Raw genomic sequence first — 22,684 nt, forward strand, 5'->3', positions numbered from 1 at the left:
GAAGCAGATAGCAAACAATACTGTATGTTGGTGAAATCTGAACACTTCCCACTCTTTATAGGTGTACCTGAGCTTCTTCCCTGATGCCTTCATACTCCACCCTCATTTTCTTCTGAACATCCTCATCAACACTGGGGTCACCTATCCTGCTGAACAAGGAAGCAGCTTCCTCTAGCAGCCTTTCCAGCAGGACTGACTGATTTAAGACATCATCCAGCAGAACCTGAGCATGGCTCAGCTGCCACTGCTTCTCCTTTAAGCCAAGCTGCAACTCAATGTCAGGCTCCAAGGTCACCTTCATGTTGTGAATCCATGTGTAAAACTCATCTTGGGCTTTCAGGTACTCACTCCAGTGCAGCCAGACCCACTCAATACGGCTGTTGGGGAGAGCAAGAGAGATGAGTTAGATGAAATTACAATGGGAGCAGTTGAGACTGGCAAGCTCAAAAGGCCTTCAAAGCACAGGACAAGGTTCTCAGCAATTTTAAGCTGCTCTGTCTTCAGAGGATCCAGATTCACTTCCCAGGTCCTCCCTGCTCTGGGGAGGAAATACCCTGTTCCAGGTCCCTGTGCCTGGTCAAACTCATCATTCAAGACTATGAGGTGGGCTGGCTGTGAAGGCAGAGAGCACTGAGGTCCCACGGACCCTCTCTCCTCACACAGTCCTTCACATGCTCATGGGACTGGGATTAGCAGTGATTGCCATCTACAATCCACGCAGCAGAGAAAGGCAAGAAGCACTTTATGAAAGCACTGGATGAGACAACTGCCTCAACACACCAAACAGCAGCCTTGTGCAGAGTATGTTTGTCTTACCTGTGACAGTGAGTAATGTATATTGCTGTCTCTTCCCATAAGGCTTTAATGTCTTTCAGTTTAGATAGTACCTCATGTTTCTTATCCTCACCGATGCTGCGAAGAGCAGCATCTGCCTTCACAAGAACCAAGTCCATTTTCAAGCTGCCTTCTGGTTCCAGCGCACGTATTTTCTATGAGAAAAACAAATGAGACTGAAAGCATGAAAAGAAAGCAAGCGTAATTGTTGCCATTTAAACTTTGGTTTTACCCAGGAATCATGAAGTCCCTGCTGCAGAGCTTCTCCTGAACAGAAAATGTGAACTTCTCTTCAGATTTGTTTATTCTTAAACATCCTAAAGGACTGAATTGAATTGAAAACCACGTAGCAATTGAAAAACATTTTAAGTTAGCTACAAAACCCAGATCATCTTCTATCAAATATCTGTGGCTGTGTTTCAATTGCGCTTATAAAGTTAAAGCACTATGTTGCCACATGCCAGTTGTTCTCCCCCACCTGCCGAACAGTGTAGAGGCAATCTCCACAGGGTACACTGCAACGTCTCAATTTTAAGCTCTACTATACGAACTCATGAAACATATTAAAAAGGCTTCCTATTGCAAATAAAAGCTGGCTCAGAACACAAGCCAGGAGAAATTAACTAGTGGAATTTTCTGCCTGCTACCAACTTTTGCTTTGAACCTAAATTGCTAAGCTATGAATTGGTGAAAACGTGTATCTTACACAAATTGGAATGCCAGGGACTGAAAGTTAAGCCATGTAATTTTAAGTAGATTCTCCTCCTCCACCCAGAGATGGAAAATCAGCACAACTTCTGTAAAATGTGACAGATGATTAATTATGTCCTGATTTGGATGTCAGCTTTCAGCATCCCTTTATCCAAATTTCTGACACCATCAGATTAGCTTTTCTTGCTGTTCTTCCACAAATTCCTGGCAAACTGCAGGCTCTCAAGTTTGAAGGAAAAGGCTTCTATAATGAAAACACTTTGAGGTTCAAAATCAGCAACTAGTTCTAGAAAGATTAGGCCTATGGGATTTGTTCAAAAAAATCAAGTCAGTTATTGCAAAAGCGAGACCAAATCACAGGCCTTTGGATTTCCATCTAACTTTCTGGGAAAAGACTGTTCTTTTGGCAGGTACACAGCACATCTGCATGTGACGTACAAACAGGTGTTTGGATGAACTATCTACTACGAAAAATGTGATTAAAAGAATTCAGGAAACCAGGGCAAAGGGTAGAGCAGAGAAAGAAAATAAAAGCCACAGCTATCACCCAACAGGAAAAATTTAAGAGTAAAACTGTATTCTAATCCTGACATTTTTCCAGCAAATGAAAACAAACAACAGCTGGAGAGAAAGCAGTGGCTGTACAGGCATTTTTCTTTTTCAAATCTGTTTTTTAAATGATTGCTATCTTTGGCTGGCATTTTCATTAACAAATTAACAGAAAATAAACCACAGGAAGGAAGGATGGAAAAAAAAGGCAAGCCAGATGTAAAAAAGGAACTGAAAAATGATAACTGGATTTGAAAACAGCCAATAGGTGAAGCAGTAAGCACATCATGACAAGAAGTGAGCTGGAGAGGGAAGCCAGGTCCAGAAAGCAGGCAGGATGAGGGAGCAGGAGGTGGATAAGGTACGCACGGGAAGAGAGAACAGACACTTGTTATTCTTTAGAATGATGAATTTCCAAATTGAAAAAGTCTTCTAACATGATTTTTTGCTTTTATAGACCTCCTCCAAAGCCCACAGACATCAACAGGCTTCAGTTCAGGCCATAGTATATCACCACAAACCTCTAAACTTTACATCTCATTATCTCTGCCATGAATTCACCCCCTTTGCCAAACTACCACTCTCCCTACCCAAATTCCTGTGTTTCTTGCATGTTTTTTGAGACTGTACAATCATAGTTTCTCAGACAAAAGGAAAGGATGAAAATAATATAAGGGCAGAAATAAATCTACAGACCAAGAAGAAATACTTCAGATTTTCAGGACTGACATGCAATTCTAGCCATCATCCATCACTCCATGAATGATCCAGCCTCCAATGAGCCACAGTTAAGGAAAAAAGCTGAAGACATCGCTGTACCATCATGTAAACTACCTCGTCCTCCATGTAAGCCTGCAATGGTTTTTTGGAATTGTTAAACTTCAGAAGAGGCAGTCCAAACATGAGTAGACATATAAAAAGAAAGACTTTTGGGTAAATAATGATGGGAAAGATTTGGCCATTTAATTTAAAGAACAGACTCATTGAAATTAAAAGGTAATACAAGTATAAAAATAGCTTCTATGTTAATCATAGAAATACCCATGCTCCCTCTAATCTTGAATGGTAGAGATGGGACAAATAGCAGTGTTTCATTCCCTGAGATTACAAGAACAAGATAATATTTAATGAAACTGAAGTTAATGAATGAGAAATCACAGTAAGAAAGCAGGCACAATCTGCAATGGGATCTCTGTGAGAAGAGTTATGCAAGAGATTAAGTAAGACCAGAAAAAAATGAAAACATTTATCTTTTCATTAGACAGATTATAAAGGGTAGCTGTAAACCCTCTTGTCATCAGGGTTTATGGAAAAGGGCAAGGGGATTACTCTAGAAGAGCCCACTACTAGGACACTGCAATCTTTCTCTATCGGTGCCAGAGTCCTGGAGGAGACGGAACACTAATGTGATCTCATTCTCTCATACTACATGCTGGACTTCTGCAAATCACTATCTGGCAATTGCAAGCAGCGACTCAATTGTTTCAGGTTTGAGCATGCTCATAGGAGAGTGTAAACATTTTAACCTGCCAAACCTGCTGCTAGTCTTCCAAATCAATCTGAAAAGCTTGGAAGCCTGTGATATCAAATTGCCATCCTCTTTTTCTAGGACGTCTCTAAACGTTTTGCAGATGGAAAAATTGGAAAGAATACTGATGTAAACCCATCCACAGAGGACCAATATTCCAGCAAGCAGGGGCAGCTGATGGTTTCCTAATGGAAAACTCCAGAGCTCACAGCAATAACTGCTGTAACAACGGCAGCAGTGACAGTCACCTCTGAACTGATACATCACTCTTCTCTTACCTCAGTTTCTCTCAGCCTGGCTTCTAGGGCAGATCGAGGCCCCTTGGTGTTGTCATTGATCCTCAGTCTCTCTTGGATGGCCTTCATCCATGCTTCTGCATTCTCCACGCTACTGTCAAATTCATCCTGTAGCTGTTGAGTCATTGCATTTGAAGAAGCTGAAAGGATAAGAAACAGGGAAGTAAGTAGATTTTGGTTCAGACCTAAACAGGAATTCAAGGCAATCTAAAGGAACAAGGGAGAAAAGCTAATGATGTTGCAGCTTTCTTTTTTAATGATAATACCAAAAAACATAGCAGTATCACGATTCAGTCGAGCACAGAGAACACATTCACACTGCAGCTTTCCCAAATGAAAATATACCAGGAAACAGAAAGAAGGTGGGGAACTGTGGGAGGCTCCATTACAGTAAACAGATTTAATTCAAAGCTTTCAAATGAGATTAATCTGGTGCTTGTGGTGCATTCCAAATTGGCTGCACCAATCACAAAGACTTTCTGTCTCTTCCCAGAGCCTAGTCAGTACAAAACTCTCCCTATGCCCTTCCAGGCTCATGTACCGAGCATCTAGTGTGAGACTAGCAGAGCACTTCAGCACATGCTTAACTTAGAGGTATATAAACCCTTTAAAGCTGGTGAGATCAGGATCAGATACTTAGGCCCTCAGTTAACGTGCTCTGCTGAGACCATGGAGAGGTTATCTGAACACATGTGCAGTGAGTCTGGGATACACAGACAATGGGAATTGGCCAGCAACTTCCAAGACAAACCACTCACAAGCCATCACATGGGAGCAGCAACACTGATGAGTTTCTTCTTCTGCCACCTCTTTTATTCCATACCAGGCTCCAAGCTTTTAATTTTCCCTCCCTCTCTCTTGTTGGCCCTTCCCAATCAGCGGGTGGGTATGATGTTTGGTTGCTCTGTTGGTGTGCTCTTGTGTCTTCCCTGTTTAGAGTGTAAGCCTTCTGCTGCCCAGATGGCCTCCTTTGTGCCTGTACAGTAGAGGAGAGCCATCCTACACTCGCCCTTAGGCACTGACATACTAAACCTGACTAATAAGGATGAATCATAACAAAGCCCCTGTAGGTCAACTCCGCTGAAGTGAACAGAGAGATAGCCATTGACATCAAATGGTTTTGGATCACATCCTACAACTACTGCCAGCCAAGCAGTCAGCGTCTCTTGTAAATTAAAATATTTTTCCTCTTTGTTATTCATCACTGAAATATTTTTGCAGCACAAAGTTTGAGGCTTAATTACTGAACCCAAGTTTGTTGTGTAGAATTCAGTTCCACAGCAGCCCTCTCAGTTTCCATGAGACAATTCATGTGGAAGAAAGTGCTCGGTACGAGAGGCACAGCATGGCTCTTGGTGAAGCTGGGCCAGTGGTGTTTTGTAACCACTTTAACTCTCAGCAGCTTAGTCTTTACAAGGGAGAGCCATCCTTCTTCTGCCCACTGCCAGAAAGCTTCCCACCATCCTGCCAATGTTCCTGTTCATGAAGTAAAAGGATTCATGCAATATTAGATGTCCCTCCCTCCCAGTGCATTTTCTTCCACATTAGACCAGAGGAAACAAGATGTTAGTGTTCACAACACTGATGTCTGGCAACAGAAACAGTCTAAAATGTTGCTTCCCAGCCTTCAGCAGGCTTTACGCTCAACAGGTCCCAAAATAGAGTGAGAGAACTGCACCTACAGAGCAGCTACTGCACTACCCACCGGTGTTACTGGAGCAGAGGATGGGTCAGACCTCCAGGCACAGACAAGCGGAGCTGCATTTGCATGGAAGAGGGAATTTCTTCCTAAGTGATAGATGTCAGACAGGGCAGAATCCAAAGCTGTAACTCTCAGAGCTAGAGGGCAGTTTTTAAAAGTGCAACCTCACCTTGAAAAGATTAAAGAATGGAACAGGATGTACTGGATTTAGTGAGGGTGGTGTGGCATCAGGCAGCTACTCCCTCTCTCAAATATAAGAAATATAACAGGATATATAATTAAAGCTAAAATCATTGGCTTACACCACAAGAGTCCTAAGGATGAAGTCAGCTAAAGGAGTAATTTTATTCCCAGTGGATTCCTAGATAGCTGTGTCCTTCTCCAACTATGACAGGTCCAGAACCGGTGTTTCTGAACTGTAATAATCCAACCCCCAGAAAAGAGCACACATCTCTTCATAGCTGTCTGATCAACTCATTTTCACATTAACATTTCTCATTACATCTGGCAGCTGTAGATGGACTGTCCCCTAAAACTTTCCTTTTTACATACATACATTTGTAGGCAAATAGTTTCTGAATGTGCGAGTATAAGCTGTGGTGATTCCAGTTATGCTATTGTGAAACAAAAACTGGCGGTACATTTGCTAGATGGCCTCTGATGAGGAGTGGCATTCATTTCCTAGGAGGGGTTTCTAGTCCTAGCAATATCCATATCGTATTTAAAATCGGCCTCAAGACTCCAGTCTTGGAGTAGCCAATACAGAACATTATGCTATCCTAGTCCTATTTCTTAGGATAAGTAGAGGGCAATCAAACATGGTTAAGGAAGAGTGGAAAATCTACTGTCATCTAACATGAAGAAAACCCCCATCACACTCTGCCCTCATGCTGCTCTTCTCTGAGCACACGGATTTTCTGTCCAAAAACCACAGATACACAGACCCCCATCGCACACACAGGTGTTCCATGTAAGCAGCCAACGCAGGAAGCCGTGAAAAATGTTATTTGAGTATTAAGATCACCAGTTTGCAAAGGAAGAGAAACACTTGGCTGCTCCAACTGCCTGCATAACATCGTTGACTGATTTTGACCAAGTAATTCCTACTACTAGCACCATAAGGATGATTAAGTTCAGCACGGACTCTGACTCAATGCCCAGGCAGATTTCATGGTAGTTATGACCTGCAATACCTGACATGGATTTGAGCTGCCTCTTGAGACCGACTGTGTCCTGTCCTCCCTCTTTTCTCCATGACGGGCAGCCAGACCCTGGCTGAAGCAATCAGCTACAGTGTCCCAGAGTCTTTTGTTCTGGAACCTGCTCACCCTTCCCAGGCATTAAAGGCACAGGTTGATATTTGCAAGGAAAAAGTATGTTTTCTGACTTACTGTCTGCTCAGGAGAAAGAACAGCTGTTGATTATCTGAAATTTGGCAATATCTGTAGTTTCTTTGCAAACGCTCTTAAAGCTGGGATAAATGATTACTGGATAAGTGTTAATGAATCAACAGTATTTACCCATTTTCTGCTGCATCATTGGGACTAAATGATTGAGCAATACTTCTGGACATGAAATACAGAGCTCTGATCAGTACAAGAAATACAAAGGAGACACAGCAGCTCCTGGCACAGACCTGAGCTGTTCAGCTGTGCAAAGCCAGCATTCGCAGACCAACCTCCAACAGCAGCAGACCATTAGGGCCACCTGTACCGAGGTGCGACAGCCCCTGCCCCAGGCTGCAGGCTCAGTCGCTAGGACCCGCTGTGCCAGGGAAAGCCTCCCCCTAATCACAGGTGCGACCCTCTGAGCAATTTGTACAAAATTACTTTTATTATAGTCATTTTCAAACGCATGTAGATGTTCAAAAAAGCTTTTAATTTTAATGTCACTTGAAACAGTGTATTAATTCATACCGTATTTACACTGCAGAAAGCGTTTAGCATCTCTATACATATGTTACTAAATGAGGGTAATAACTATGCATAAGAAATTCTGGCATAGATAATGAGATGCTGAGGACAACCAAGTTTTATTTGTCCAAATGCAATAACACAGTTACTTAGTAGAGGTAAGGAAGATGCGTATCTCAGGGTGCTGAGCATAACTGGCACAGGACAGCTCCTGCAGCATGTCCAGAGGTTATAAAAAGCACGTTTCAGGAACAGAAAAATGCAAGACACAGATTAGCTGCAGAATCCTTTAGCTGAACCTCTCCCACAACATCAGTCTTCCTACCTTCTCTGAATCACCCTCCATGGCCCTCAAAACACTGTCTGGCAGTGCCTGGGTAGGCACATGTGTTTCAGTGCCACAGAGGGCATGATGCCTCAGCCCTCGCCCAGGGGCTCTGCCAGACCCACTGCACACCCACAGCACGGGCAGGGCTTGTACAGGGCCGCCTGCGGCTCAGTTACCACATACCTTTGGAAGAAGGAAAGATGAACTCCTGTGCCAACACACACCTGTCTCGAGTCAGCATCACTCCTCTCCCCTTCTCTCATCCAGGCACAAAACCATTTAGGAAGGAGGGAAGTCAGAGGACTGTATCCCACTGCCTGTTCCCAGCCTCCCTGAGGAGAAGGGGCAGCTGGCAGGGTGCTGGGGGCACACGCACTGTCCCCCCAGCTTGCCCACGGGCCACAGGCTGAATACCTCAACATGAATTCATGATATTCAAAGCAACAGCAAGCTGGGTTTTGCTTATAAAACCTGCTCAGCTCCTGAGCTGTGCCCCGTTTGTGTTGGGCTGGGCTGAAGAGAAGAGATACAGAGGCAGCCTTGTATCAACTGTGGTCTTGGAGCTGTCTCACTGAAAGAGCAGATAAATTAATTAGCTGACTACTCTGCATTATAGCTCTTGGAGCCACTACATGGTAGCAGCATCATTGAGGGATGTGGAGAAGCCCAGGTCTCCACAGCAGACCCTGACACAGGGAAGGGGACAGGTCATCCTCCACGTGACCCACCCAGCACTCTTAGGGGCAGATTTCTCTGAGCACTTCTTCCTTACATACAGCTACTTCAGCAATCTTTCTAGTGCATCTAATAACTCTCACCAGGGTATTGCGAGATTTACTTATTTAATATTTGTAATGCACTACTGAGAGCTTTTAAAGTTATTTTGCAAGTGCAGTGTCTTTTTGTTAGGATTATCCTATTATTTTGCAGTTTCCTAATGTACTATTTTCCCTCTGCCAAGTCATGCTGGTTTTTTTTAAAAAAGAAAAACTTCTTAAAATGTTTCTCACTACCACTCCTATTTTACACATTCTTTTAAACCCTACATTTATAGAACACAGGCTTTTAAATGGTTTCAATATGTCTTGGATTCCTATATTCATGTACTACTAGACTAGTTTCCAGAACCCAGTTCTTACAAAAATAAAAGTACAAAAATGATCCAGGAAATTCAAATCACTCACCATTAGGGAGACTGTTTTCCAATTATTGAAATATTTCAAACTTTTCATAACCCTTTCCATTTGGTTCTGGGATTGAATGTGAAAAAAAAAAAGATTCTAAAAAAACCCCACTGGACTGTGTCAAATTTTATACAAATGCATGAGTGTGGAAGCAATTTTGGTTCTGGGAATTGTATCTGGGATAATTTAGTAACTTTTCAGCTTCCCTGGGTCCTGTGAAGAGAGCTCTGAGAACAAGCAGAGGTGGGAGCTCTGACCCGTCCACTTCAGGCTGAGGCAGAGGGTCAGTCGCTGGCACAGATCACAGAGAGGCGAAGCACTGCCTCTCCAGGAGGAGCTGGAGAGGAGCTGGTCTGCTCCAGGAGGAGCTATTTTGAATCATGTTATTAGTAGCTGATGCTTTACCAATCGAGGGACTGAAAGCCTCCAGCTGAGCAGCACCCACGTAGAGATGAGTTAAACTGCCTGAGTAGGTGCAGAAGCCCTCAAGGTTTCAAATAAAAAGTGTAGTTATTTCCAGCATAATCTTTTAGAGGCTCAAAACATTAATCCTATCACCTTGGCCATCTTCCAACACAGCCTTTTCCTGTGTTATTTGCAGTAAATGTTTATGACAGTCAGCGATTGTTTGCCCTAATTAATGAGCTAGAGAATAAATAGTTTTTTAGAATAAACACATCCATATCCTAGTTACAAGCATCCCCTTCAGCCAAGGAATGCAAACATCACGAATACATACAGCACTCATGATGCATATCATAACCGCTTCCCTTCCCTTACGAAACAATCCATAGGAAGCCTATGGCTAAGGCAAGACATTCTGCCACAACATGATCACACCTGACAATTTTCTATCACCTAATCTATTTCATACAAGACAACTGAAAAGCAGAGACATGTTCTGCACAGGCTAACTCTCAAAAAAGCCTGATTTTTTTTCAACCATTTTCTAAAGATTAATTTCAGACTTTAGTGAGAGCCAGTGCAAATGGGATATATTTTTGCTTTCTAAGACTGCTGTGGAAAATATGTAATTCCCAGGTCTAAAAAGCTATTTCCTAAAAAAGGATTGAATTTTTAAAATAGTTCTATATCTGACTGGAATCATCACGTGCAAGTAAGGCAGAGCTGGGTCCTGGGGCTATCTTCCCTTTTAGTATTAGGAATGACAACCAGTAGATCTGACCACAGCATTTTTATTTTTTGTATTTCAATCTTCAAGTCATTTCAATCTTCAAGTCATTTGAAAGTAAAAAGTATAGGTGAGGACTCCTAATTACAAATCTCTCCCCACTCCATACACTCCACACACACACTTCTGCATTTCCAGGTCACTCTAGGAGATAGGCTGGTCTACCATGATTCAATTAGATAAGTAAAATGCAGGTTTCAGTACTGCTCTAGAATTCTTTTTTACCACCAAGGAATCAGAGTATCTGTATTCGATATCTGTCTGGTTTAGATTTTGATCTTCTATCCCCACATTATTGAGGTATTAAACAATCTTTAGAGCATTTATTCACTCAGCCCCCCTGGGGAGTAAGGCTATTTCTATCCCCTTTACAGATAACACCTCAGGTTCAAAGGTACTTTGTTTCTTGCCTCTAGGCAATAAGTAAATACTTGAAAGAACAAGAACAAAATTGATAATTCAGTTAATAAACACTGCAGAGAGCGATTTTCAGCCTTTTCTATTATGTGCCCCTTCAAGCGTCTCTACAGAGATGCAGATCTCTGTTTAGTGACTTTAAACTTAATGCCAAGAGGCTTCCTTTTCCTAGTTACTATTCACAGACTCCTTAGTCTGGGAAATCACAGGTTAAACACCTCTGCTCTACAACTTCAGCAGAGATTCTTCAGATCCAGGGAATCCGCTTTGAAATTGCCCCTGGAAGATACCTGCAGGCTTACCAGCAATCTACATCTTATGAACTTGTCCCCAGCTGCTGAAGCAGGCTAGGTTTCAGCTTTGCTCAGCTCCCTAAGAGTTTTACTATCAGTCAGCCAACGAAAAAGCACTGCAAGCCAACAGCATTAGTCTCACGGTCTCTGGAGGCCAGAATTTATGTATTTAATTATCTCCCACTTGTTCTCCACAGACTGTATGATCCCTCAGTACTGGGTGCCAGTCGCAGCACTGATGTACTTACTCACAAACCTCTGCGGTATCTGCCTCTTGGCTAGAGATCAGTGAACAATTCAGAGTGAATAATGTATCCGATAAATCGTTCCTCTTTTGCTGGTCATATATCATGTACGGACAATCTCATTTTCTCAAAGGTGTGGTTATTCCTAACTATTTGCCAAATATATTCTGTAAATTAGTTTTGCTCTGTAGACTATTCCCAGGTAATTCTTCCTTGCGATTCTTAATACCCCAGCTGTGCTTCTTAATTTTGGTTTGGCATCACAACTCTAGTAAGAAACTGTCCATCTTCCACAGCTGGCTGGCAGCGGCTCTTCTTGCTTGTGTGCAGTTTGTCACATGGTAACTCCCGAGGGCCATTTTCATAATCAGGACCCCAATGTGTTAAGCCATGTACAAAGAGCGTGCTTTCACAGCACCCTGTGGTGAGCAGAAGTGCCCTACAGTTAAACGGGTAATACCTCTGTCCCAAAGAGATTATAGATGACATGGCAGAAGGGGTTCAGCAATGAAAGCAAGGCGTCAGTGTGTACTTAGGGACACGGAGTGGTGGACGGGACTAAGGGCTGTTAGAGCCTGCAGCTGCATTTCCAGTGCTCTGTGCAAGCTGTCGTGGTTCCACCACCCATGTCCTCCGCCCACCCCGTGAAGCCAGAGATACTCAGAAAGAGATCCTCAAGCCCTGCTAGAACACATGGTCTCAGCATGGGGTCTGCAAAAATGTTGGGACTCAGAAGTGTGTGTCACACCAGGAAAGAGGATACATCGCACTGAACCTCAGGCTACTGGTGGGACACCTTGAGCTAGGAGCCCTGCAATTCCCTGGGGAGTCAGTGCGAGAGATGGGCACTTCCAAGCAAGGATCCATGCCAGAGGTGGGACAACGTGCCTTCTGCAGGAATCCCGTGTCCTGATGAGGCCTACAATAACGTGGGTGCTTAGGGCTATGGGATGTCAATCTGTCCCCAAGTCTGCATCCTTTCCTCTTCCACATCACTGTTTCCACATTTGGATCTAGGGGGTTTTTGTACATACAATTTTTTTCCCCCTTACAAAACCAGTGTTAAAATCTTATTTGACCATCAGTCAAATGCCTCTGCCTGTGAATGAGCAATTGTGTGCAACCTGGGAGCATTAAGCTCACAGCTTTTAAACGAATAAACTTTTTAGGTCAAGTATTTTCTAGAAATATTCATTAGAAATAAAGTCACCTGCAAATACTTAACAAGTATACTCTAAGGCCACAGTATCTTTTGTCGCCTTTAGAAGAACAGCTGAAGGACTAACTCCCCGAAACATAAGATTTCTCAGATATAGCTTTCAAAACATTATCACTAGGATGATGCTAATGAGGTATTTATATGGTGAAAGTGAGACTTATTGGGAATTTTAAAAAGTAGTTAGCAATTAGGACAATTAAGTTGTTGATTAAAAGAAGAGTTATTTTCATGGGATCAAAGTACATGATTATGGAAAAAATCGCAGATTTTAATTTGTATGGAACAGGAAGATCTGTTTATATAAAGAAAGAGAAAAATGACCACTGCAAGAGCTAAACAATTGAAATTGTGTCAAAAACATACAACAGGGTAAGTAAAGCCAGACCTAAACAGCCAGCACTCTGGACATAATTTAAAGTAATACTTGCATTAAGCTGATAATGCCAGGTTTTATATTGCAAAACAGCACTGGTTTGTGTTCAAACCCATGGGAGAACAAGGCCTGCCTGTGTCCTAAATAAAATACACTATTGGAACTGCCAGCAACCTCATCCCGAAGCTCGGAAATAAAGTAGACCACTGCAAAGTGGTGGATATAAATTAACTTTGAGTGGCTGAGAACATTTTTGGAATTGAATAAAACAGGCTGCTTTCTCGTGACTCATTTTTGCCTGAACTATTGCAGTTTCCATGTCTTCGTCACCCTCCCACTGTGCGTGCTCGCCAGGCACTGTGGGTTGAAGAGCAAGATCACATCTCTGCTTTCAGCTGCAAAGACCCCTCCTAGTAGCCGCTGGAGCCAGCGTGCTTTCGGTTCTGTAAAGAGACTAGCTTCACCACAACTCCAGCTCTCTGATAGCCCAGGATTTCACAACAAGGATGAAGAACGCCTCCGAGATGAAGAGCACTGCCTTTTTAGTAGTCTTTTTAGCCTGACTGAGGACTGAAGTCCTATAGTTTGTAAACCTAAAGGAGATTTGAACCTCCTCCTACTGAGATCAATCAAAACTAAAATGAAAAGTAAAGTGGCAGCAGGACCCAGCGGTAAGCCGTGATTGTCAGCAGTCCATCTCCTGAGGAGGACCAGAGAGCTATTTAAAGCTGTGATCACAGATAATTACCGTGCTGAGCAGCGGGAGTAAAGCCGATAGTTATTCTTCTCACTCTTACATCATCCACTTTTAATTACCTTTTAGAAACGGAATACTAAAAGAAACCAAAGTTCTTTTTTTCCTGCAAACATTTGAAAAGATCAGGCAGCTCAGCTCTATTTAGACCCCAATAGGACCTCTGGGCCTACTTCTTCTCAGCAACTTTGAAAATCCCATCCTAAATATTCTGGGACATATCTCTGGGGCTGCCAGCTGCCAGAAAGCTAACACAGAGATACATTTAGAGCAACAGGGGTTTGTGTCAGCTGAGGATTTGCACACACACGCTGGCATATTTGACAAACATCTCCTAACAGATGTGTCACAGCACTAAGGATTCTCAAATACTTGAAAGAAGGAAAAGGTGTAAAGATATAGATTCTTATAACCCAAGTAATACATACTTCTTCTACAAGGAGTAATATACATCATGGCACAAACTTAACTTTGATCTAAAAGAAATAATAATCTTTCCTCAGTAGCCTCCAAAGTCATCTTTCAAAGATACCACAAACACTGTTATACTTTAAAGGCATTTCATATCACTGGAATTTTCCCCCGCTATTTCCCCTTTGAATTCATAGATCAGGGCCTAGCAGGTTCCTGGCTAAAGGTTCATTCAGAAAACAGGAGAAGCAGGTTACCACCTTGATGGAGGAAAATGCATCCCGCTCTGTGAAGTGATAGGGGACCACTGCTAAACCGCAGCACAACAGAGCCTCCAATGACCACTTTTGGGCTTAATGAGCACAACACAAGGGACAAGGCTTGTGCAAACTATACTCCTTACTTAAAAAAATAATACTGAATTTCTTTAATCTCTTTTTAACTTATTGTGTACACGCAGGTCATGTTTCAACAGTTGTATATGGGACCTTAAACCCACACTCTTTAACAGACTTCAGGGAAGGGATCTCAGCAGTCCCAATTTGGTGAACATTTTGGGGCTGTAAAAGCTGATACCGTGTCTTGAGTGACAGCAACAGTCCCAGCTCCCAACAGACACTCTATTAACTTCACTGGCTGCCCCTTATCTCCAACCCTTGTGGTGAGCACCACAGCAGGGATATTTTCACTTCTTTTTTCCTGCCTTACATGAAGGAGTTCCCCATCCTGGCCAGCTGCTCACAAAACAGTTTGTCAGGCCTTATTTCGTCACACAAGGCCCTTGCCCTGGGATCCTCCCACCCGCCCCGCCAGCACCCTGTGGCACTGGCACCAAGTAGGAGGCGAGGCAGGGGCTTTCTCTGGAGACAAGCAGGCGAATGGGCTGGTCTTTGTGTGTGTCCCCGGCCGGGTGCTGCTGGAGCCCTCGGTCATTGCCCTCCCCCAGCAGGCCACTAATTTCTATCTCCTTCTCATTATAATTCAAATCCTCAAATTTTCAAGGAACTTAATATCTTTGATGCTTCTATCTCAGGCAAATTTAACGGAAAGCGGAAAATGAGTTCAAAAGTTATTAGGAGCCAAAAGATACAGACACGCTGCATGGTCACCACCATCTCACTTCATTATGAAATAAAAGTAACAAACCTTGCAAAAACCTTACCAAAATCCTGGGAATTCTGAATAAAAGAGCAGGTGAAAGTCTGTGGCGGTTTAATCAAAGTTCCCCGATGGGTTTTCAGCATGACAAGCGCAATCCAGCCTGCCCTGCGCCGGGCGTTACGGCAGAGGTTCGGCACGGCTGGCAGCACGAGCAAGTCTGGCGCGAAGAGAAACCGGCGGCTTCCTCCTTACTCACGTCGGAGGCAGCACAGGATTTCCTCTCTGCCTCCTACCGCATGGTAGGAGTGAAAGAGGGGATGACAATCTAAAGACTATCAGCCCAGAAAAAAGAAAATAAATAAAGAAAAGAAAACCAAGCACTGTGTGCTGCAACTGTTTGAAAGGTAGGTAAGATTTAAATAGCAATAATCCCCAGAAACTATCTAGTTCAGGTCATCAACTAACAAGCTGGTTAATTCCTGTAAGGATTAATGCTTGAAATTATTATGCCTGACAGATGTTTGCCGAACAGGAATTAGTCCAGAATACGCAGCATGAAAACCAGCAAGAAGTAAAAGTGCAGACAGGTACATGTCAGAGCTGAGATTTTTAGAAACCGTTAGCTCAACCTCTAATGTAATTATAATTTTCCTTTCTACTCACTTTATCCTCCGCTTCTTTTTTACTCTCAGCTCTCTAGCAGGACGTTCCCTTCACAGACTGACACACTAATCTAGATTCTGCTCTCAGTTACAACCACGCAATGCACAAAAGAGGTTAGCTGATATTTTCGGGCAATACCACTGCTGCACAATTTGGATGAATACAATACATGTTGTAGGCATTAGTTGTCTCTCGCGATGGAGCACATGATGAATCCTCCATTCCTGATTCCCCCAAACTATTGGAAAATAGAAAGCAGCAATCTTGCTCAATTAATTATGATCTTGCTGGGTACGTCTGCTGTTAGACATTCAATGAAACCCACTGATTTGGTCTACCCACCCACTGCCATTTGCATCATCCTAATGGTGTAAATGTATTTAATATACTCCAGGATCAAACCAGATCCCACTTACACTCAAGCTAGTGTAAATTCAAAGCAAGTCCATATGGCCAACAATCTCTCTAGTTTTACAGTTGCTGTGTATCATAGTTTGTACTACACTGAGCAGCATTTCTAGGATTACAATAAAAGTAAGGAGGAAAGGTGGAGAAATCTGTGAAAACAAAACGTGGGGGAAAAAGTTCGTTCAAATTCTACTTCCAAATTAGAAGTTACGTATACAAACAGGGATAAAACTATGAACCTCTCCACCCATTTTAGAATCAGGCAGCACAAGTGAACAGCATGGGGAAAAACTGAAGAGAGGAACAAAGACGAGATGAAAATCTAGGTGGAAGAACAGGAATGGAATAGAAACTGTCAATCAAGATAACCCTGTGAAGTTGCTAATACAGAGGATTACCTGAAGACCAGTAGCCTTAGCTAGGCTGTGACCCCCATGTGCAATGGTGACCCCAATGCAGCCAACCGAACACAGAATTTTCTCACCAATGGTTAAAAAAAACAAGGGACAGAAGAGGAGGAACATCTTAGGAGCTAGCAATGCTGTCAGTACCTCTAGAGAGGGAACTGATATACCAGCTATTTACCAGCTGTGTTGTTAGCCTTTTGCTAACATGAATAATCCTTAGAAACGATAAGAACATCTCAAAACGCATCAGCCTGCAGACTAAAATGTACGATGCCTGGGGGAATGCAAACTGAAGAGCAGTCCATTCATCTGAAAGTCAGAGTTCTTTTAGGATTGTGTTGCTGTTTGAACGGTGGAGTTTATGGTAAATCACATAGTTACTGTAAATTTGCCATAGTCCTGTTAAAAAAAAACCAACAGACTGAAACTACTAGTAGTGAGGAAGCAAAGCATATATTGCTAACATCAGCTATACACAGCAGCTTCTAAAACACAGTGAGAAGTGGTCTCTTTGGATGACTAACCTGAAAAGCAAAGGAGCCCAGCAGCTACCCTAGTGAGTACAGACAGCCACAACATGGAGGCAGCAATGAAAGGATCAAACTAACAGTCAGAAATGCAGCATTCCCCATAAAACTTCCAGTAAGTTAGTATCACAGCATATTTTAAATATATAAATCCTAGATTACCACTTGAGCATAATTCCCTTTAGACCAAATTTGATTTTACATTTTTCCATATTTTAAAAGGAAACTGTAGTTTCAGCAAAGTAATACAAATGTTCCCACAACATCTGACCTGCCATTCCCTTTTTTCCCATACAAAGAAAACTATTTTCAGTTTCAGCGAGGAATGGAGCAGTGGTTTTCCCACTCTTCAGACCAATTATCTTTTCTGCTGTGGTAGTGGAAAGTATTTGAATGGCCCCTTCTTTAGCCTGACATCTCTGTGTTCAAATATGGATTCAATTACATCTGTAACAAAACCGATTGGATGATCTTAGATTACCTGACAGTCTGCAGGCACTGCAAAGAAAACATTTTTCTGCAAACTCAGTGCAGCCCATGGAGTGAAATGACTACATTGCCCCACCGATTAACCTACTGTACTTAAGTGATAATCTGGAGAGACTGGCCTCATTGCACACTAATCATCTGCATCTTTGAACAGCCAGTGATGTACCAGACCACTAACTGTTTAGGAGATGGAAGTTGTCACCCCAGTAGGGTTACAAGGGTTACAAATTATAAAGAGTTGTCTGAGCTGTGACAAAAAGCTATGAAACCCCTCAGGTAGGAAACAGCGCAGCAGTATAAAAAAATTTCTTCCAAGACCACCATTATGACTGTGTTATATATTCTTAGTACTCTGCAGAGGCTCAGGTCCTCCCTGTGAACCACCACTCCACCATGCTGCAGGTAGCCCGTGTAGAGCAGCAGTGACATCCTCAATGTGCTGAGGCTACTGCTGAGGCAGAAAAGACAGAATATGGATACAGACAGAGGGTGAATGCACAGGAGCAACGAGGCAATATTAGCATGAAAAGCCGCAGGCAGAGCAGCAGCTGCCTAACCACAGTCAAATTTCCACAGACATTGCAGCAAAAGAGTTTTAAGGAGAAATCTGAGAGATGGTCATGACATGGATTTGGGAAGGATTACATGTGAGGACAAGACTGGGAGAAAAAGCATGAAAGTGCTCAGGTGAAAGTGTACCAAATGTTAGCAGAGGTTGGTATCATGGGCTGGCCAGAGGTGGAAGCTGCTCTCTCAGTAACAAATGAAATGCAGCTTTGTGATGTATGGGAATCAAAACTTCCATCTTCTGGGAAAGATCGTATTTCTAACTATATTTTAATACTTAATTAGAATAACGCTGGTATAAAGGGACTGTCCATGCAATTGCTACTCCCCAAAGAATCTGGTTTGGAATTGCTGTGATAGGACTTTTCAGAAAAGGAACACCCACACCAGGTATTCAGACTGTCCTAAGCGCTGGGCTTGGAGGTACTGGTGGGGGTGGCACAGACTCGCGTCAAGTTCTTGGTGTCTCTGCTACAATTTCACTCTGTGTAAATAATGAATCATTATGCAGAACCTAATCATTAGGCACAGCTTAATGATTCAGGTGTCCCAGCTGGAAGCTGAGCATCTGAAAGATCAGGCTGAGGCAGTCATTATGCTCTGTCCCATTCAACAAGAAAAAAAGTATTTTGACTTTACCAGTTAACATTAAAAAAACAAACAAAAAAAACCAACCCACACACAAAACCAAACCCTGAAAAATGTCAGATCTGATCTGAGCAAGACTAAAGAACCGTGATGTGGGTTAGCTGCTGGCATAGCTGCTTAACTGAAAAAAACACCTATTTGCAAATTCCCAAACTAAGGTGTAACCTGCTAGTAGCTATAACCTAAAAGTGTTTCACAAATACCAGCGTGATAGATGACACGGGAAGGGCGCACTATAGAAAACAATTACACGTGGAGCACTGAAGCAGCCTGTTAACATACAGGTAAATTCCTCAGCACTGACTAACTACAATTATTCAGCACTAGCAGAGCTTTTAATAAAAAAAAGGCTGTGACATTTAAAGTCTTGGGATTAAATGTGTTCATGTAATTACTTACAAAATTGTTTTTTATAAACACCTGCATCTCTTTCATCAGACAGCAAACGCTACTTCGCTCTGCAGGCCAGAGTGACAGTACCAGTCCTCCTCCATCGTTACGTATTCTCACAATACACAATAGCTGGACAAGCAAACAGCTGAGGGGAGAAATAAAGTAATGCTGAAGGCAAGAATATCTTTAGAGTTGCTGGTAGCCCTATCCCAAGCACCCCCTAGGTAACTGCCATCAGGTGGTTATGGAGTACAAGCACCATGACAAGGGATGCCTCTAAGGGAGTGTCTGACAAAGGAGTATTTTGCAAATGGACAGATGTTCCTACTCATCTTCTACAGCACTGGAGAAGGTACGTGGTGTTGCAGGTAAAACAGGGATGTGAGCAGTGAGATCTAGGCTGACAGGCAGTGATGAAAGCTAGCCTTACTGTGGACAGCTGGAGGTGGCACAGCCATGACTGCCTGATACAACCTAGGGTGCAGGCAGCTGCCCGGCAATGCCAGGGACACGCTCCTGCTCCCTCACCTCCTTGTAGTAACTTCCTCTCACTACTTTACCATCATTCTCTTTCTTCCTTCTTCTTTGTCCCCCTAAGTATTAATTTATGGATTCTACACTTATCAATGAGCTTCCCTCAGGGCAGTGAACAACCATTTTGGAGATCTCCATAATGGGGCCATTTTTCTGACAAGGACCTTTAGTTCTGGACCAAGAGCTCAGTGCTGATGGCATTGCCTTTCAACTGAAGAGGTTCAGAGGAGAAGCAGTCATACCTGGGGGTGGATTTCAGAAAATGTGGGTAAAGAAATTAATTCTACACTGAAAGCGTCTTTAAAAAATTAAGTAGTAACTAGGGAACAAGGACATGAAGAAAAGTTCTACAAGACAGAAATTTGAAGCCTGTATATTTAAAAAAAAAAAAAAACAAAACAGAGAAGCCTGAAATTTTGTCCTTTTTTTTAGATTGAAAACATTTTCTCTAGATTGGTATCTCACACCAGCAGCATGCCCCCACTGACAGAACAACTAATGGAGTTGGCAGGTCTATAATCTGAGAATATAAGGGAAAATCCCAGGCTCTGGTGAAGCCACAGGCAATATTGTCACAGAGCCAAGATTCCTACGCCTGTGGACTTAAAAGACAAGGTAACAAGAAATTTTTTCATTGGGTGCTCTCTTTATCTGGAGATCTAAATTAACCCAAGCACTTCTCTGGTGTTTACTGAGCTAGTTATTACCTGTGTACTTCACACAAAGCCTGTGCTTAACCCGCTGCAGCTATAAACCATTTCTGCTGACTTACATAAGAAACATCACCTACATTTGTCAGCTGCTGTCATCTGCCATTCATGTAACCACTACCACGTTCCCACGGAGACTCAAGAGCACTCATGCAAAGAGACTTTTGCATTACGAAAAATCAGTCATCTAAGTTAAGGGAAATGCACAGCCTGGGGAAGAACCAACAGCTCCAAAGATTGGTTTCTTTTATTTACTCAAAGAACCTTTAATGCAGGGGCATATTTCCTCACACAACCCTGCCTTTCCATCTAACTGACTTGAAAACACAGCGGGTACGTCAGTGCCTGTACGCTTTCCACCTTCAGCTTCCCAGAACTACCTCAGGCTGTACCGACAACAGGTACAAAGCCTGGATAAAGACCAGCTGTTACATCTCTTAAATTACTCCTCAGTCAGAGGCAACACATGTTTTTCTTCTAGGGTTGCCTCACTATAATGGCAGGAAAACAAAAGACAAGCACGCAATGTTTTAAATCACATATTGCTTCTACGTAAGTTGGAGAGAAAACACAGCCAAAAGCAACCCCTACACTTTTTTCACAGCTTAATTTTTTTTTATTGCTGTTGTGTCAGTCCAGCTGTGTGAGTAGGTGAGTCAGTGTGTGAGATAATCTTGTAGGGTAAAAGCTCCAGTCTTGTTGGTTTTTAAATAAACCCAAGTATCCAGATCCACTGTGGGTGGTTTACTCTGTCTCACCCGTGACACTCTCCAACCTAGTACCTACAACACAGTTGCCACACACATCGAATGTACCCTAGGAGATGAGATGTTAGTGTCCCCGTTTCACAGATGGAGACACTGATGCTCTCAGCAGCATCTATCTTTCAAACATAGCCTCTGACAGACGGTGCCAGACTCAACAACACATGAAGCACCCGACATCACTGGTCCCATTTTAAACCTCTGATTGCACATGCTCCTTCAATATCATAGAGCAAACCTGTGGCAGAGAACACAGCTCTTCTGAATCAGTCCAGCGTATGAAGAGAAGGATGACCATGTGCTCAACAATATATGCTCAACTTGTATGTCGTTTGGCGGTCATGGATTAAGGCCTTGACGACGATGCTGTTTACTCAGCAGAACTATGCAAACAGTTTCAGGAGAATTCATAAGAACTCTGGTTGTATACGCCAGCCTGATCAAAACAATACTTATGGGTACACTCATTCTTGAAAATAAAGTATTTTCAAGGAGCCTTGAAGAACATCTCTCACTCCATCAAAGATAACAACTTCCTGAATATTCTGTTATTTAGTCCTACAAAGCATGACACTGAAAGAGGTTACAAAGTGCTGTTACTCTCCAACAGTGGGAGGAACGTGCCTGGGAGAGGAAGCCTGCAAACTGGGCTACCAGTCAGACTTCTGTCACTGTTCGTGACTCTGCCAATGAATTCCTGCATCACCTAGGCAAACACCACAGTATCACGTGCCTCACTTTGCTCAGCTATCCCACAGATACAGTAATATCCACCCGCCTCAAAGGAACCCAAAGGTTTTTGTGGGTCCAACTGCTCTTCTACTAAAGCCAATAGCGTTTTTTTATTATCCCGCTGTACCTAGTGTTTTTTTTTTTAATTATCCCACTGTATTTAGCATTGTGCAGTTTCACCCTGAGTACTGTGTGCAGTTCTGGGCCCCACAATTTAAGAAGGATGATAAGGTACTCAAATGCATCCAGCGGAGGGCAACAAAGCTGGTGGAAGGGCTGGAAGGCATGTCCTGTGAGGAGTGACTGAGGGCTCTGGGTTTGTCTAGTTTGGAGAAGAGGAGGCTGAGGGGTGACCTCATTGCTCTCTACAGCTTCCTGAGGAGGGGAAGCGGAGAGGGAGGTGCTGATCTCCCTGGGATCCAGTGATAGGATGCGCAGGAATGGTTCAAAGCTGCATCAGAGGAGGTTTAGATTGGACATTGGGAAGCATTTCTTTACCAAGAGGGTGGTCAAACACTGGGACAGGCTTCCTAGAGAGGCGGTCGATGCCCCAAGCCTGTCAGTGTTTAAGAGGCATTTGGACAATGCCCTTAACAATGCTTTAACTTTTGGTCAGCCCTGAAGTGGTCAGGCAGTTGGACTAGATGATTGTTGTAGGTCCCTTCCAACTGAAATAGTCTATTCTAGTATTATTATTATCATTATCATCATCAACTGCAAGGGGAGCAGCATATAGCCTTATGTAAAGTGTTTCTAGGATTCCCTGGCGACAGGCACTATATCTACTAAGCA

At 42.9% G+C, this 22,684-nt stretch overlaps 1 protein-coding gene across 6 annotated transcripts in view; it reads right to left on the minus strand.

The window, feature by feature from the left end:
* The window catches only part of SYNE3 (spectrin repeat containing nuclear envelope family member 3), a 69,722-nt gene that overhangs the window by 41,967 nt on the left and 5,071 nt on the right, over window positions 1–22,684 (minus strand). For all 6 annotated transcript variants that reach the window (XR_011047940.1, XM_068397984.1, XM_068397982.1 and 3 more), the window contains exons 2-4: window positions 3,901–4,058; window positions 817–989; window positions 68–377 (exon numbers count right to left, since the gene is read on the minus strand). Coding sequence is in view for 5 of the 6 variants with exons in the window: in XM_068397984.1 (XP_068254085.1) it covers window positions 68–377; window positions 817–989; window positions 3,901–4,044 (627 nt within the window). In the remaining variant the exon portion in view is untranslated. The remainder of the gene's footprint in view (window positions 1–67; window positions 378–816; window positions 990–3,900; window positions 4,059–22,684) is intronic.

Source organism: Nyctibius grandis, chromosome 4 (genome assembly GCF_013368605.1).
Source record: "Nyctibius grandis isolate bNycGra1 chromosome 4, bNycGra1.pri, whole genome shotgun sequence".
NCBI lineage: Eukaryota > Metazoa > Chordata > Aves > Nyctibiiformes > Nyctibiidae > Nyctibius > Nyctibius grandis.